General features: G+C 39.1%; 1 protein-coding gene across 8 annotated transcripts in view; it reads right to left on the bottom strand.

Annotated features, from left to right (window-relative positions):
* The window catches only part of CADPS (calcium dependent secretion activator), a 489,257-nt gene that overhangs the window by 122,069 nt on the left and 350,010 nt on the right, over positions 1-17,178 (bottom strand). For 3 of the 8 annotated variants that reach the window (XM_024124107.1, XM_024124110.1, XM_024124111.1), the window contains 3 exons: positions 8,882-8,983; positions 7,080-7,143; positions 6,545-6,668 (listed from right to left, as the gene is read on the bottom strand). In XM_024124107.1, coding sequence (XP_023979875.1) covers positions 6,545-6,668; positions 7,080-7,143; positions 8,882-8,983 — 290 coding nt within the window. Of the gene's footprint in view, positions 1-2,209; positions 2,233-3,269; positions 3,288-4,121; positions 4,191-6,544; positions 6,669-7,079; positions 7,144-8,881; positions 8,984-17,178 lie in introns of all 8 variants that reach the window. The other 5 variants (XM_024124105.1, XM_024124104.1, XM_028479465.1 and 2 more) reach the window with 3 other exon arrangements.

The following is a 17,178-nucleotide window of genomic DNA, read 5'->3' as shown; positions in this document are numbered from 1 at the left end:
TCTGGGACCCCTAGGATTTGAATATTGGTGTGTTGAATGTTGTCCCAGAGGTCTCCGAGTCTGTCCTCAATTCTTCTGATTCTTTTTTCTTTATTCTGCTCTGTGGTAGTTATTTCCACTATTTTATCTTCCAGGTCACTTACCCATTCTTCTGCCTTAGTTATTCTGCTATTGATTTCTTTTAGAGAATTTATAATTTCATATATTGTTTTGTTCGTCATTGTTTGTTTGCTATTTAGCTCTTATACGTCCTTGTTAAACATTTCTTGTATTTTCTCCATTCTATTTCCAAGATTTGTGATCATCATTACTATCACTACTCTGAATTCTTTTTCAGGTAGACTGCCTATTTCCTCTTCATTTGTTTGGTCTGGTAGGTTTTTTACCTTGCCCCTTCATCTGCTGAATATTTCTCTGTCTTCATTTTGCTTAACTTACTGTGTTTGGGGTCTACTTTTCGCAGGCTGCAGGTTCGTAGTTCCTGTTGTTTTTTGTGTCTGCCTCCACTGGGTAAGGTTGATTCAGTGGGTTGTGTAGGCTTTCTGGTGGAGGGGACTAGTGCCTGTGTTCTGGTGGATGAGGCTGGATCTTGTCTTTCTGGTGGGCAGGACTGCGTCCGGTGGTGTGTTTTGGGGTGTCTGTGACCTTATTATGATTTAAGGCAGCCTCTCTGCTAATGGGTGGGGTGGTGTTCCTGTCTTGCTAGTTGTTTGGCATAGTGTGTCCAGCACTGTAGCTTGCTGGTCATTGAGTGGAGCTGGGTGTTAGCATTGAGATGGAGATCTCTGGGAGAGCTCTCGCCGTTTGATATTACATGGGGCCGGGAGGTCTCTGGTGGACCAGTGTCCTGGACTCAGCTCTCCCACCTCAGAGGCTCAGATCTGACACTGGCCAGAGCACCAAGACCCTGTCAGCCACATGGCTCAGAAAAAAAGGGAGGAAAAAAAGAAAGAAAAAAGGAAAGAAAATAAATAAATAAATAAAATAGAGTTATTAAAATAGAAAAAAATTATTAAAAATAAAGAAGTAAAAAAGTAATTAAAAAAAAGAGAGAGAAAGAAAGAAGAGAGCAACCAAACCAAAAAACAAATCTACCAATGATAACCAGAGCTAAAAACTATACTAAAAAACAAACAAGCAAAACAAACAAAAAAACTGGACATCCAGAACCCTAGGACAAATGGCAAATGAAAAGCTATACAGACAAAATCACACAAAGAAGCATACACATACACACTCAGAAAAAGAGAAAAAGGAAAAAAATATATATTTTTTTAAAAAAAGGAAGACAGCAACCAAATCAATAAACAAATCTACCAATGATAATAAGCTCTAAATACTAAACTAAAATAAACATAAAACCAGAAACAAATTAGATGCAGAAAGCAAACCCCAAGGCTATAGTTGCTCCCAAAGTCCACCGTCTCAATTTTGCGATGATTCGTTGTCTATTCAGGTAGTCCACAGATGCAGGGTACATCAAGTTGACTGTGGAGATTTAATCCTCTGCTCCTGAGGCTGATGGGAGAGATTTCCCTTTCTCTTCTTTTTTGTCACAGCTCCTGGGGGTCAGCTTTGGATTTGGCCCCACCTCTGTCTGTAGGTCACCTGAGGGCGTCTTTTGGGAAGTCTGAGGTCTTATGCCAGCATTCAGTAGGTGTTCCGTAGGAGCTGTTCCACACGTAGATGTAGTTTTGATGTATTTGTGGGGAGGAAGGTGATCTCCACGCCTTACTCCTCCGTCATCTTGAAGGCCTGCCCAGCTATTTTTCTTTTTGTTCTTTTTTTTTTCCCATGAGGACCTTGGCGCTGACCACATCACGCGTTCAGGCTGTTACATGCCTGGGCACCCCAGCTCTGCTTACTCTTAAGAAGACTCTAGCTTCACTTAATCTTCTAGGAGTGTGTTATTTAACCTCTCCATATCTCATTTTGCTCATCTCTAAAATGGGAATAATAGTAGTAGCTACCTCAGAAGGGGTTTTGAGGATTAAATGAGTGAATATACATAAAGTGCTTAGAGTTGTACCTGGAGTGTAATACACACTTAATAAGCTTTAGCTATTTTTATTAACTCTACGGTTTTATGTATTTGCACATATTACTCTCTTTATCTAGGGTGACTCTCCACTTTCCAATCCCACCTCCTTTTCACTGATTCTATTTCATCTTTCAAGACGAATTCCAAGCTTGCCATTCTTGTGAAGACTTCCGTGGTTTTCTGACAAGACCCTCTTACATACAACTCTATACCAATCGGTGTTGCTGCATACTGAATTTGTAATTTACACGTATGCACCTATTTACGTATGCTCCATAAGGGTAACAGCTGTTTCCTCTTGTTTACATAGTCCCTGGCTTTTACCACTGTACCTGGCACATGGCAGTCTCCCACTAAGCGCTTGTCTAATGAATGAATGAGTGAATGAATAAATGAACACCTTTCCTTCGAGGAAGATAAAGGCCTGTATGCCTTGAACACAGGTTTGCGAGTCTTCAAATACTTATTGCTAGCCTGGTGCTTGGCGCGTGCTCAAAAATCCTTTCTGAACTTATTGGAAATGCATTCAATTCTAATCAGATGATAATTATCTTTGGAGAATCCTTTAGACCTTAAAACCATGGTCCATACTATATATTTATTAAAGTTTTAAGTTTGAGCTTTCCTCAAAATATACTCAGATGTTTGGGGACCAAACAAGAAGGAAATTGCCAAAGCCCGAAAACATTTAAGGGCTTTCCTCTCGTGAAACTTCTAGCAATGGCCCCTGTTTAGCCACCTGTGTGTGCATCCTGCCTCATCACGTGATACATACAAGAACAACACAGACACAACTCCTCTCTGCCTTGGCCGAGAAACATTCATCAAAGAACACAAACTTCTCAATAGGGCAGAAAACAGGAAAAAGAAATGAAAAACAAAGAGGAAGATTAGTTTGCTTCAGTCACTTTTTTTTTTTTTTTAAAAAGCACGAGGCCAAATCACTGGAATCCTGAAACCAAAGATGAAATGAAGCTCCACAGCAAACCAGGGTTCTGTTCCTTCAAAACTTATGCCTTTACAGAAATTCTGCTCTATAGAGGTCAACATCTAGTGGGCATGAGATGTAGTTAGACAGCACAAATTAACTCCTTAAGTATTACTACAACTCCACATCAGTCTTTGGGAGTACATACGTTAAGGAGCTATTAAAAAACAAAAACAGAAACAAAAACTAAATATAACTCAACAGTCCTGATGGTTTATAATGCATATACAGTTGGTTCACCTGCGTCCTTTTGATTCTCTATTTGAAAGAGAAAGCACAACAAGGAGAGAAGAGAGAGAGAAACAAGAACACATATGCAAGGATTAATGAGCAAGTGAACCAAAATGCCCCCCACTTATGTGTGATACATGATATTGGAAAGAAGAAGTTGCCCTTGAGTTCCCACCGCCCAGAAGTGTGGGGTCAATGCTGCACAAATAGAAAATTAGTCAAATTAAGTTTAATGTGAAATCAAGCTGTGAAACATACATGAACTCTCCAAGTGACAACTAAATCATATGTTCTAGCCAGAGCTTAGAGGACGAGGACAACTCCAAATCTCCAGAAAGAACAAGAAAAATCTTCCCAGTTTGCGAGAACAGACAGGAGGCATATAAGATCTAACTTTTACAGAGAATGGACCACCCTGTGTGATCTACCCACAACAGTTTGACATCTTAAACATGGAAAAGAAAGCACGGTTTTGCCCCAACTGTCCTTTATCTGACACCTAACACATTGCTCCCCACCTAGCTGCTACCTTTTGATTGTGTACCAGTGACAAGCACTTTACAAATTGGGGTTACACACAAGCAAAGTAAAAATGCATTCAGGTCACAGACAGAGAATAACTGAAAAACTTACAGACAAATCTGAGTTTATCACAAACAAATGGCTTAATTTTCTAACCTGTGTTAGGCTGATAAAAGTGACTGGACTTCTCACACTGGGTTTCACAGACAGAATCAACAGACAAGCCAATGCTAAAAAACTTGAAGCAAGGAGAGTGAGTTGGTTTGGATCTGAATTTTCTTGAAATAATGAAAACAGAAAGAGTGAAGACAGCATGGCGAGGAGGTGGTAGGTACTCACGAATGGTTAAATCCATCACTTGGGAGGCCAAGCAGAAGACAGGATGCTCATACATTTCTCTCTTTTTCCCTATAAAAGAGGATTTGGGCATGCAAGAGGCTTAGGTCAGAGGTCAAGAGGTTATAGGTCATAGGTTAGAGGAAAATGTTACATTAGCTCAAAGGAAAATAGCCACAGAATATTTTGGGATAAACACAGAATAAAAGAAAAAGGAGTTTCAAAATTGGAGATCTACTGGATTAACCATTCAGCATGCCGTGAGTCACGAGAGAGATTGTGACCATGATTTTACACGTCTCTTTAGAATTATTTGCAAGAATACAATGACCAAAAACATCATGAATAAAGGGAAACAGAATTTCATTGATTGAAGGCTCCAAGATACTAAGGATTTCAGACTTTAGTATCTAAGGCTCTTGAGGTATTTCTTCATAAACATAGTCTCCAGCAATATTACTACAACTTCTTTCCAACATTCTCAAGGAACTAAGCTGTTAATGGTCACAGAGAATCTCAAATGTCAAAATGCAAGGTTTCTTTGCCGGGGGTAGGACCAGACCTTGTAAAAGAAAGTTGTCTGGTAGTAATATCTTTAAAGCTGCCATGTCTCAGCCTATGGTGGACTATGTTCATGAAAGAAAACCTGATACATGCAGCCAGAGGATGTTGGGTTGTTTGAATTAACAATCCCAGCATGCTTTGAAATTGGTGTCACAGCCACTTTTGCAGGGGTAACGTCAAAAAGTGGCTGAGCCAATCACGGACAAGGAAGGAGAGAAGCAGAAGAGAGCAGGTAGTGTGGAATGAGGTACTTCTCTGAAAAGAGAGTTGGAAACAAAAGATTGGTTTCTTCAAAGAATCCCCAGCCCTAAAAGTCACAGTGCAAAAGATACTTAACACAACCAAGAAGAATTGAGGCACAAAAGGAAATTACAGACCAGCTGATCTACTTCAGAAATGAATGCATTTTTACTTACAGATCTTAAAGTTTGGTTTTGGATATATTTATCTGAAAGAAGAGAGCAGATCTTACCAAAAGACTAGTCATAGCTAGACCAAGACCTACACATGAGGCAGCAGACGTGGCAACAGAACGTTTCTTGATCCCATCCCATCCCTGGCCTGGCCTAGAATTACTAGGTACCCGGCTGACTTTAACAAATACAACCAATCATTATGTCCTGGGAAGGTAAATGCTGGAATAATTATTTGCTAATATAGCCCTGTAACGATCTCCTTGTTCCTCTATTTTTGTCACTCATTACCAAGTCAAGAGTTGATAAACATCCTTTTAGTGCCCAATTCTTAAGTGTTTCTCCCTGGATGCATAACAACGAATTCATTACCACTGGTACACAATTTGCATTGTCAGACAGACAAAATTGAGAGAGGGCGGACATGGAATGTACAGAACACTGTGTATTTGACATGATCTTAACCTAATTCTCTAAGGAAACAAGGACTTTGGCAGGGTAAGTGATGGGGTTTTGGTAGTTGATTAGGTCTCTCTTATTTTTTTTTTTCCCAGTCATGTCCTGAAGGCAGACTAAGGGTATTTGCTGGTTTTGCTTGGGTGTTTCACATGAGAGAACATCAGATTCCAGAATGCGGACACATTGAGTTTTGCACACAGAACTTCCACATTTATACACTTACACCACGGTCAAGTTGGGTGTGGTTTTCAAATCACCCTATAGCAGCCAACAGGGTAACAATGAAAAGTGATTAATACCTTTGCAAATGAACAGGTCCCAAAGAACCATATCTTCTCAAGTAGAGTGGACTCAAAGTGCCTTTGGGCGATTACTTGGTCATTAGTGACCACTTCCCTAAAACTTGAGAGGGCAGTGATAACAACCATCTTAGGTTTGGAGTAACAAGATTGAATAAGATCTAAAGCAAACCAGGAGCCATCAGAGACAGCCGAATACTAACCTGCCATCAAGTTTGAAAAGCTACCGAGAGACAAGATACGTTCAAGAGACAAGAAAGAGTTAGGCAAAATCTTGATGTTGCTTTATTCAATTCCTGTTTTACTTCCAATGCTATCAACAGTGGACAACAAACTGTTTAGTTTTCCTCTATTTAAAGAAGGTAGCCACCCTACAGAACTCTTTCATAGAAAAACATGAGCCACAGAGCAAAGTCAGGGCCAACACAGCCTCTTGGAAGGACCTTAGTTGTCTGATAACATCCTATATTCAAAATCCTTCCCTACGAAGACCGTTTCCTGAGTCCCTGTGCCTTCAATCATTTATGTGGCCACAGCTGAGGAAGCTATCCCATTTCAAGTGCTTTCAAGTTTCAGCTTAACATACAGAGATGGGCCACTGTTTTCTGGTGCCCATCAGAAAAGAGAGAGACTTCCCTAGGGAGGCATACCAAAATTTAAATTAAAAATTGGGGGCAGAAGGGGGCCTTACCTTCGATTTTGGCATACTCTGACAGCCGAGAATAGTTGACTAAAGCAGCCTGCTCTAGACATTTACGGATGACTGTTTTTACCTCCTCTTGTGGTACTGGGGTAACAATATCTTTCATCAAGACCTATAGGTGGAAAAACTAGGTTCTTAAGATGGTTCAACGAAATGTGTTACTCATTTACGTTTAAAGAATTCAGTTTAAAATTAGTTGTGAATGCCTCTTTGCAACTTAACATGGATTGAGCGCCATTGTTAAAGAGAAAATAAAAAATTCCAGTGCACAGTTAGGATGTCAAAGCCTGTCCAGGAATCATGGAAGGGCAAGGAGCGTATCTTCGATATATCCTAACTATTTGAGAGTCTGGAGATAAACTATGTAGAATTTTGGCAATTTCTTTATATTTATTCTGGTATTTGATGAATGGTAAACAAATCCTTTAGAAATGACAAACTAGGCCATTCAACCACAATATTTAATTACCATGATGTTTATGTCTCTGTGTATATATCATTTGTCTTTTACTTTCATTCTTACCCTTTCCAAGAGTGAGAGGGTAGCTTTCAAAGCACCTTCAGGTCGACCAAATGGAAAGCAATACCTAAAAAAGACAGAAAAATGTTCAGGTTGCCTGAATCAATTACATTTTAGAATGAAATATGCTGTAACTTGATTCCTATGGCAACTCCCTCTCAGGAACAGAAAATGCTTTTTATTTTGTCACGTTGTGTTATGCTAATCTGAATTCACACCATATATGTGTGTATATAATGTATATATGTGTATGTGTGAATAATGACTAAAGAGAGACTCTGCAAATGTCTGCAGCAGAAAAGAATATTTCCAGTGATGACATAAGGCTCTGTTTAGATTTCTGTTGTGAAGGAGAACCATTTGTTAGCTCAAATGTGACCTTATATATAATTATTGAGACCAGACTGGCATTAAACAGTATTAGTTGAAACAGGCTAAAATTGAAACACACTGACCTAAATCTCCAGAGGATTAAGACAGGAAATACAGGAGTGTATTTTGAGCAAATTCATGATTCTACTAATTGTCCTTCCTTGATTGTATTTTTTAATTGTTATTTGATCTTTTGCTATTGGCAATGTATCTAGCATAGAGTGTATGACCAGTAAAGATTTATCCAGGAGGTTTTTGATGGCACAGACGGTACCTATGTCAGGTACCACTAAGAGTTCTAGTAACTATTTCAGGCTATCATAAGCCTTTCGAGACACTCTTCCTCATGGTACAAAAGGAACAGGATGGGCTACTGAAACCCCGACTATCCTATGTATGTATGCCATTTCTTCCACTTGCTGGCCGAGGGGCCTGGGGCAAGTTACTTAACTTCTCTCAACCTCGGTGTACTCCTTGTTTCAACGGGAATTACAATAAGTACCTTACAAATTGTCCTGAGAGTAAAAAAAAAAATGAGTTCATGCTTATCCAGCCTCTAGTTCGCTATGTAGTACACAGGAAGCATTTAATAAATAGGAACTACTTACTATGCTATTATAAATGCTCTTACTATTGATGAGCTCCTATTCCAAGATCTCTGGTACAGAACCACCAGTGCAGCATTAAAAATATCTAATTTACTCTAAGGGAGAAGTGGGCTGTGTGGTGCAAGGTTCAAGCCCAGACCCGCGAGCTGTCTCGAGAGTGTGGGGAAGTGCATGATCAGTCTGTCAAGTCTGAACCAAGATTCTTTCTTTCCCCACATAGCCCACTAGTCCTGTTTTCAGGTAATGGAGAAGGTGGGGATGCTCTTCTGGGTACCACTGCCTTCCTTCCCTGTGAGAACTGATTCACAGAAGTTTTCACTGTTGTATTTAAAAACCTTGAAGAAGCGTCAAATTCACCATTTTAGTAGATTTTTTAGATAGATTGATGATCAGGGTCAGCTTACACAAAGAGGGCTTTGTTCTTTCAGTGGAAATAAAATGAACTTAAGATTTCAAAGTCTCCTGGATATTGGGGAACACTGTCTTGGTTGGCTTTTTCATTCAGCTATTTCTTATTTTTTTTACCAAAGTATAGTTGGTTTACAATGTTGTGTTAGTTTCGGGTGTATAGCAAACTGATTCAGTTATGTGTATATATATATATATTATATATATATTACATATATTATTTCTCAGACTCTTTTCACTTATAGGTTATTAAAAAATATTGAGTATAGTTCTCTGTGCTATCCAGTAGGTCCTCATTCAGCTATTTCTAATATTTAGTGTGTCTCTGATAGATTTACAGTTTTAGAAAATCAAGCCCTTAATTTGCCCCTCCCCCATCTCATCCTCCTAAAAAGCCCTTTAACCCCAGATCCTTACCTAAAATGTGTAATCTGATTTTCCAACAGAACTCGGAGTCTCTCTTTGATTTCTTCAAAACGTTCCTTTTCTTCAACAGTCACAGTTCCTATTCCATCAGGCCTGAAAGAAGACATGTCATGAGGTGACGGGAACCTCATATGCTGACACCATCAAATCAAATCTCTAGCAGGAGGAAACTGTCCATTTTAGAAGAACAACTACAGTGATCGATGTGACTTTAGGAGAAGTCCTGCTTTTCAGTGCCAGCGACTAGAGGGGATGGGGTATTTTGAGGTTATCATTTGGAGACATTTGCAGAACTGTCGCTCATTTATTGTGAAATGGTAAAATGTACAAAGGGGTGGCTTGCAGGTTAAAGCCAACCTCTAGACCTGCTCTGTTTGGCTCACAGCCTTTTGAAATTTTGAACTGCTTGCCAACATTTTTTATATTAGGAAAGTTTTATGATACAATTCTCTCACAAATTTGGAACAGCTGGCATTAATTGGAGAGGGGAAACAAACAGCTTCTTCCTTAGCTGGGGCGGGCACTCTCCTGGTCCATATCTCTAATTTACATTACCTGTCTCTCTTGTCGGCACTTATGTCTGGGACTCCTGAACTATGCACACAAACTCCTATGAAAACCATGAATCCTGTAAGTGTCTATATTTCCCAGAGGTAAATGCTGTTAAATGACTCACTTTCCAGCTTATAACTACAGATGTTCGGATTAATTTCACCATTCATGTATTAACTAAAGAACAAATTACAAGACACTGTACAAATTACAAGACCTTGATGAAAGAAAATGAAGAAAACTCAAATAAATGGAAAGATATCTTGTGTACATGGATTGGAAGAATTAATATACTTAACATGTCTGTACTACCCAAAGCCATCTATAAATTCTATGCAATCCCTATCAAAATTCCAGTGGGATTTTTTTCAAAGAAATAGAAAAAAAAAAAAATTCTAAAATTTGTAAAATCCTAAAAATAGAAAAAAAAAAATAACAAAAGCCCCAAATAACCAAAGGAATCCTGAGAAAGAACAAAGTTGGAGGCATCACAAGTCCTGAATTCAAACTATATTACAAAGCTGTAGTTATCAAAACAGTCTGGTACTGGCATAAAAACAAACATATAGACCAATGGAACAGGGTTGAGAGCCCAGAAATAAACCCTTGCATGTATGGTCAACTAATATTTGACAAGGGAGCCAAGAATACTCAATGGGGAAATGATAGTTTCTTCAATAAGTGGCATTGGGAAAACTGGATATCCACAAGCAGAAGAATGAAATTGGATCCTTATCTCAGAACATTCACAAAAAAGAACTCAAAATGGATTAAAGACTTAAATGTAAGACCTGAAGCTGCAAAAATCCTAGAAGGAAATACAGAGGAAAAGTTCTTTGACATTGGTCTTGGCAATAATTTTTTTGAATATGACACCAAAGCACAAACAACAGAAGCAAAATAGATAAGACAAAAAAAGTGACACTTTAGCAAATTAAAAAGCTTCTGCATAGCAAAATGTAAAGACAACCTACAGCTGCCTAACACCTAAAGCTGGATTTCTCACTTAATAGTTTGTGACTTCTTTGAGACTCAGTTTCCTTATCTGTCAAACAGGGATAAAAACATTCCTTCCTGAGGGTTTCTATAAGGGTTAATTAGCACATGGAACATGATAACACATACAAATCCCCTGGCACATAAGTGCTCTATAAATGTTTGCTGTTGTTATTGCTAAAAAAGAAAAGAGACAACCTATGGAATGAGAGAAAATATTTGCAAGCCATCTATTTGATAAGGGGTTAATACTCAAAATATAGAAGAAACTCATAAAAAATAGAAAAACCCCCAAATAATTTGATTTAAAATAGGCAGAGGACATAGACTCTTTCCCAAAGAAGACATACAAATGGCCATTAGGTACATGAAAAGATGCTCAACATCATTAATCATCAAGGAAATACAAATCAAAATTGCAGTGAGATATCACCCCACACTTGTCAGAATGGCTGTTCTCAAAACAAAAAGACAACAAATACGTGCTGGAGAGGCTTTGGAGAAAAATGAACCCTCCTGCACTGTTAGTGGGAAGGTAAACTGGTGCAGCCACTATGGAGACCAGTATGGAGGTTTCTCAAAAATTAAAAATAAAACTGCGAAACGATCTAGCAATCCCACTTCTGGGCATGTATATGTATCTGAAAAAAAGGAAATCAGTATCTTTTTTTTCCTCATTTATTTATTTATTTATTTTTTATACAGCAAGTTCTTATTAGTTATCTATTTTATACATATTAGTGTATCTATGTCAATCCCAGTCTCCCAGTTCATCCCACCACCATCACCCGCCTCACCCTCCACTTTCCCCCTTTGGTGTCCATACGTTTGTTCTCTACATCTGGAAAATCACTATCTTGAAGATATATCTGCACCCCCATGTTAACTGCAGCATTGCTTACAATAGCCAAGATAGGGAAACAACCTATGTTGTTCATTGACAATATTATCTATTGACAGATGAACTGAACGGATAAAGGATACATACACAGTGGAAAATTATTCAGCCACAAAAAAGAAGGCATTATGCTAAGCGAAATAAATGAGGCAGTAAGGTAAACACTGATATGTGTATGATAAACACATAGTACTTATATGTGGTATCTAAAGAAGCTGAACTCATAGAAATAGAGAGGAGAATGGTGGTTGCCAGAGGCTGGGGAGTGGGTGAAATGGGAAGATGTTGGTCAAAGGGTACAAACTTCCAGCTATAAGAGGAATAAGTTCTGGGGATCTAATATACCCTATGGTGACTATAATTAATAGTACTGTATTATTTACTTGAAAGCTGTCAAGAGAGTAGATCTTAAATGTTATCTACAAACTTCCAGCTATAAGAGGAATAAGTTCTGGGGATCTAATATACCCTATGGTGACTATAATTAATAGTACTGTATTATTTACTTGAAAGCTGTCAAGAGAGTAGATCTTAAATGTTATCCACACACACACACACACACACACACACACACACACACACAGAGTAATTATACAAAACTAACCTTATGCAGTAATCATTTTACAATGTATCCGCGTATCAAATCATCCCATTGTACATCTTAAACTTACATATGGTATATGTTAATATCTCAATAAGGGTGGAAAAAAGAACTAACCACATAGGCTATTTTTCAATTCAGAGAACTACTGCTCATTTAATAAAAAGAATGACCCTGGCATAAATAAGTGAATTTCAGCTTAATCACAGTATTCTCATGTTTCTGAATTACCAATAGGTTCACACACATTTTCCTTATTTCCCTTGGCCCATTCAAGTTGAAAATACAAAGGAAGGCTGCATATTTATAGCCCAAATTTATCTGTGCCAAATTAGACGAAGGATAATCTGACCCATTCAAAGTCTTCAGCTCCCAGATCTTGTAGTGACTTGTTTTGACTACTGGCTGAGCCAGTTTGCAGATTGGTGCGTCACCATGAAACTTCTATTGGAACATTCTTCAGTTTGCAAACGCAAGTCATCTTGAGACCAAACAAATGGTCTTATTTATAGGCCTTCTCAAGGATCCAGCAGAAGTTGGGAAAATCCTGTGTACTAGACCAGTCTGACTGCACAAAAGACTTGGCAAATGATAGCAGTGTACCTCCTGTTAGAGGTTTATTGGTCAGCTTCCCTTCTTTTTAAGTACTAAAAATGCCCTACTTGAAAAAGGAAAAAACTTCCCCTCACCCACTTTGTAGAAAATACCCCTAAATATAGTAAAATGCTATACAGTCCATTTCTTCACACCCTCCTGAACGTAGAGGCAAAATGGTAAATATCAGGTAGGCTGTTGGAATATATACACGTGTCCTTAGTTTCAAATTTTCAGGAAAAATCTCAAATGTTAATTTACGAAGTTTATTTAAAAATCATTTAAACATAAAATGCCCACAAATCTGTAGTTAAATCTCAGGATGAATTCACTGGCCCCATGAAATACATGTGACACTTTCTGTAGTAACGTCTCATGTGTCTGTTATAATCTACAACTTTCTTTAGCTGTGGCTTTTGAATTTTGTTTATACAATATTCAGCTTGCTAATGCACTGAACACACGTTTATACAATTGTCGTGTGTACATGCACACAATCGATTTGGGAAAAGTCGAGCCATTTTAAGCATTTTGTTTCTCAGCAGGGAATTAAGCCAGAGAAAAATGTTATTAAATATAAGGTACAATTCAGAGAGTTTATAGATCACAGGAAAAAGCCTGAAAACCATTTAACATAGGCAGCCCACAGATGTTTGTGGCCATTATGAGGAAATAAACCTCTCTGTGAAGAAAATCATTCCTTCCTTACCCAACAAGCCTTCTAAAACAATTAGGCAATTAGAAGGCAGCTTTTAGATTTGTGTTTGAGATGACAAAAACTGAACATTTAGTCTGTGCCTGTCTTTCCTGTAATTCTCACTACAAAGGGTATTATAAACATAAAATCGGATTATGTTTTTTCCCCTTTTGTTCTGATGATTCACATTTATAACTATTAAAGGTATCAGATGGCGGCTTCTGTGTCTCCTTGAACTACTTTGTGAACACCGTTAATCTCCCTATTCAAAAAAGGTAAACAACTAAAAATTACTGTCATTTCTTAAATTTCCTTCTTAATCGCCTATGTCAGTGTGAATAGTTTCATTTTAAATAAATGAAACAAACCAATCTGAGCCTGTAAGACACATAGTACGGAGTTCACCAAAAACAAAAACAGGTGATAAAACACATAAATTCGACATCCAATGCACATTTATTTGTAATTGCCGGAATTGCTCTGAAATGATACTGGTAACAGGGGGTGTTATTTTACAAATTGAGGGAGCGATGTGCGGGAAAAATATAATTTGTCCAAGATCACAGGTTGTCACTCCATCAGTTAAAAAGCAAAAATATCCTTTGTGGGGTGTTTGATTTCTCATAGTTATTATTGAAAATTCTGTCAAACATCGATTTCTCTTCCATTGACCCCTATAATCTGTCAATGTTAATTGTACAGGTTTTGGTAGATGTCTATGGATCTACTAACTGAAAAATCCTGGTTCAATATACAGGGAGCACTGTTCTCACAGAAGCAATGAAATACTTTCCCTTGAGTAGTGGCCACCTGAGCCTGCCTCAGAGTCACCTGGAAAGCTTGCGACAACTCAGACTGCTGGGGCACCTCAGAGTTTCTGAGTCAACAGATCTGGGGTGGGACCTGAGAACTGGCATTTCTAACAAGTTCTCTGGTACTGCTGGTTCAGGGAACCTTACTGTGAGAACCTCTGTCTTAGAGCAAAAATATATTTGGTGGGTGGCTGAATGCATGAAACGGTATTTTTGGAATTGGGAATCCAGGGTTCCCAATTTCCCTTGGATTGAGTGAATTTGGAACCAGAGATCTTCTCTAAGAAGTATATGGTCCACTTATGAAGCTAGCAACCCCTTCCAAAAATGGCATGTGCACTGTTTTCTAGGTGCCATTCCAAGCAGTGCTGGCTGCAAAATAAGTAGAAGAACTGTATTGGTGTCTCTCAGAAGCCATGCTTTTGTTTCTCTGTTTTGGAAACATTTGGGGGTGATTCTATAATTGTCATAAAACTGGCTCTGCATCTTGTTCTTTTCTCAATACTTCTAACACTTGAGGAATCACAAAGAATGAGAGAAGAGGAGGGCTGAAGCTGGATTTTTAAACTCCTACCTAGCAAATCCCAGGCTGAGATGTGTCTTTACTCAGAACATGTGTCTAGGAGCCTGAATCCTCTGCCCTCTTGTATCCTGACTGATACATTTTCTGCTGGTGGTTTTGCACTTCTTAGGGTCCATTGCCACTTCCTAAGGGCACTCGAACTTCCTTTGGAGGAATGACCTTGGCTGCATTGTGCGTAAACTGAGGAGACTACTCTCCTGCTGTCAATGCCGAAGGCTTCCTGCAGGCCAGCTCCTGCCTTGGGTGGTCACTATACATCTTAGTGACTGGACTCAACTGGACTCAACTGGACTCTCGTTCCCGGAACCTTTATATCACATAAATGATGTAAGGATAAAAGAAACTGGTGGGGTTTGCTGTCTCAGCAGCTGTGCCCTGCCCAGCTTGTTCTCCCAGGTCGGTAGTTCTTAATCTCTGACTGTATCTTAGAACCAGTAGAGAGCTTTGAGAGGTCCCACCCTCAAGCTCTGATTCAATGGGTCTGCAGCAGGGCCTACACATGTCAAGTTAAAGATCCCTAGGTCATTCCAATGTGCAGGTTAAGGACTGGACCACTGTTTCCTACTTTTCTGTTGCTGCCTCGATTCCAGTTTCCCCCTCCCTTTTTTTTTTTGAGGCTCCTGGCATCATCCCCATGAACTCTCTTTTGCTTAGATTATCCAGAGTTAGTTTTTGTTACTTATGTGGAACTGATGTAAGTTCATAAAGCACACATCCTCTGGCTCCCAATTTTAGTAGAAGCATTGATACCTTTGAACCTAGCTTTAGCAACACACACACACACACACACACACACACACACACACACTCACACACACACACACACACACACACACACACACACACACACACACACACACACACAAGGAAATATGGTCCCTGGTCACTGGTTCCACCTAACTGCACACTGGCTAACCACTCACTTTCTGTATATCATGATCCTGCAAACTTGAGACAATATGCAGGTCAAGTGCAGTCATTTTTGGAGCCCTCTCAAAGACTGGAAGCTCTCCCACCTGCAGGCCATCATCGAAGCCCAAAGTGGGTCTCTCGGGCCACGACAGACTATATTGCATCTGACACAGCAGGCATCTCTGGAATCCACCTTTCAAGTTTTCGGCAAACCATTTTCTCACTGTCCTTCACAAAGTTGACATTTTCGGCAGCACGACAGGAAAGATGTCACGTCGGCTGCTCTTCAAGTTCTTGTCACGGTGGTTAGCACCAGTTCTGTCATCTTCACTCTCCTCACAGCCTCCCATCTTGAGCCATGTCACAAATAATAATACATCTAGAGTTGTGTTTTTCTGGGTTCTTTTGGTTTTTTTTTTTTTTTTGTCAGATTAAAATGACCCTAACCCGGCTGCCCACACTTTAGGACTAGTTATGCAAATTCTTCTCCCTTTCCTCAAATGTTTCTGAGCTAGAGCTTGTTAATTAATGTCTATTGTAGGATTAATCCAATATGATTAAGCACAAGGCTTTTAATGTGAAACACTTTATTTTGATGCTTGAAATTAAGTGTGAACATCTGAGCCAAAGAATTCAAGCTACCTTGTGTTTTGTGAAAGTGAAATGACCTCTTTGGGGGCCTTAAATTGTTGCTACTCACCCGGGTGAGCACACAGAGTCCTAGCATTTAATTATCCTGCTACCAGGGTTCTCCACATTATGTTGAAAGCCGGGCCACAAAACCTCCGTCGGGAAGGTAAGATATCTTTTCAAGAGGTCAGGTTACTAAATTAATTCAAAGCATACAATGATTGATGTGTTCTGCTATTGCATCTATTTGGTGATCAAGTGTAGAATCCAGTGTAGAAAGGAATGTGTGAATTCAACAAAAGGGGAAAGAGCGTCTGGTCCACCTCTCTGCATACAGCCAGCTTTAAGCTCCAATCACTATCAACAAAGGGTAAAACTCCAGTTGAAGCGGGAATATACTTTCTCTCCAAATGCAAATGTCCGCATATGCCGGTGCAGGCACCGTAAACATGATATATTCTCTCTCTCCAAATGGATGCATGCCTGCAGACCGCATTACGGATCCATGAAAATGTCCGTAAACAAGCATGATAACTGAATCCTACGTGCTACAAAAACGTTCCAGCCCAGAAACACGAGAGCTGAAAGGGTCACAGTGGAACAGAATATTTTAGTAGCCGTTCCCTGTAATGGTCCCTAAATAGAACATTTAGACCAAACACACTTTCTTAACTTCTCTTTTTTTTAAAAAAACTGAGTTCTTCTAGCAAATCTTAATCCTTACAACTTCCAGAATGATACTTTTGAATTTGGTCCTAGTGTGGAATATTTTCCTTTGGTTCTTTCAAATGGTTAATAACTACACATTCAAGACCGCACCAAAGCATCATCATCTCAAAAGGAGACATCCCCACTCACTCCTCTGGATGGTATGTATAATCTCTAGGTTAATTATAAATTGTAATTAGGACTCTCACGTCCCCGTCCCCGTAGTCACCGCTTCATTATGAAAGCCCAGCCTTACCCTTTCTTCCTCCTCTCCCTCCAGCCCATGGCCTTTTCTAATTATGCCC

Source organism: Physeter macrocephalus, chromosome 18 (assembly GCF_002837175.3).
Source record: "Physeter macrocephalus isolate SW-GA chromosome 18, ASM283717v5, whole genome shotgun sequence".
Classification (NCBI taxonomy): domain Eukaryota; kingdom Metazoa; phylum Chordata; class Mammalia; order Artiodactyla; family Physeteridae; genus Physeter; species Physeter macrocephalus.
Note: the sequence above shows the minus strand (reverse complement) of the source record. Positions and strands in the feature narration are given on the sequence as shown.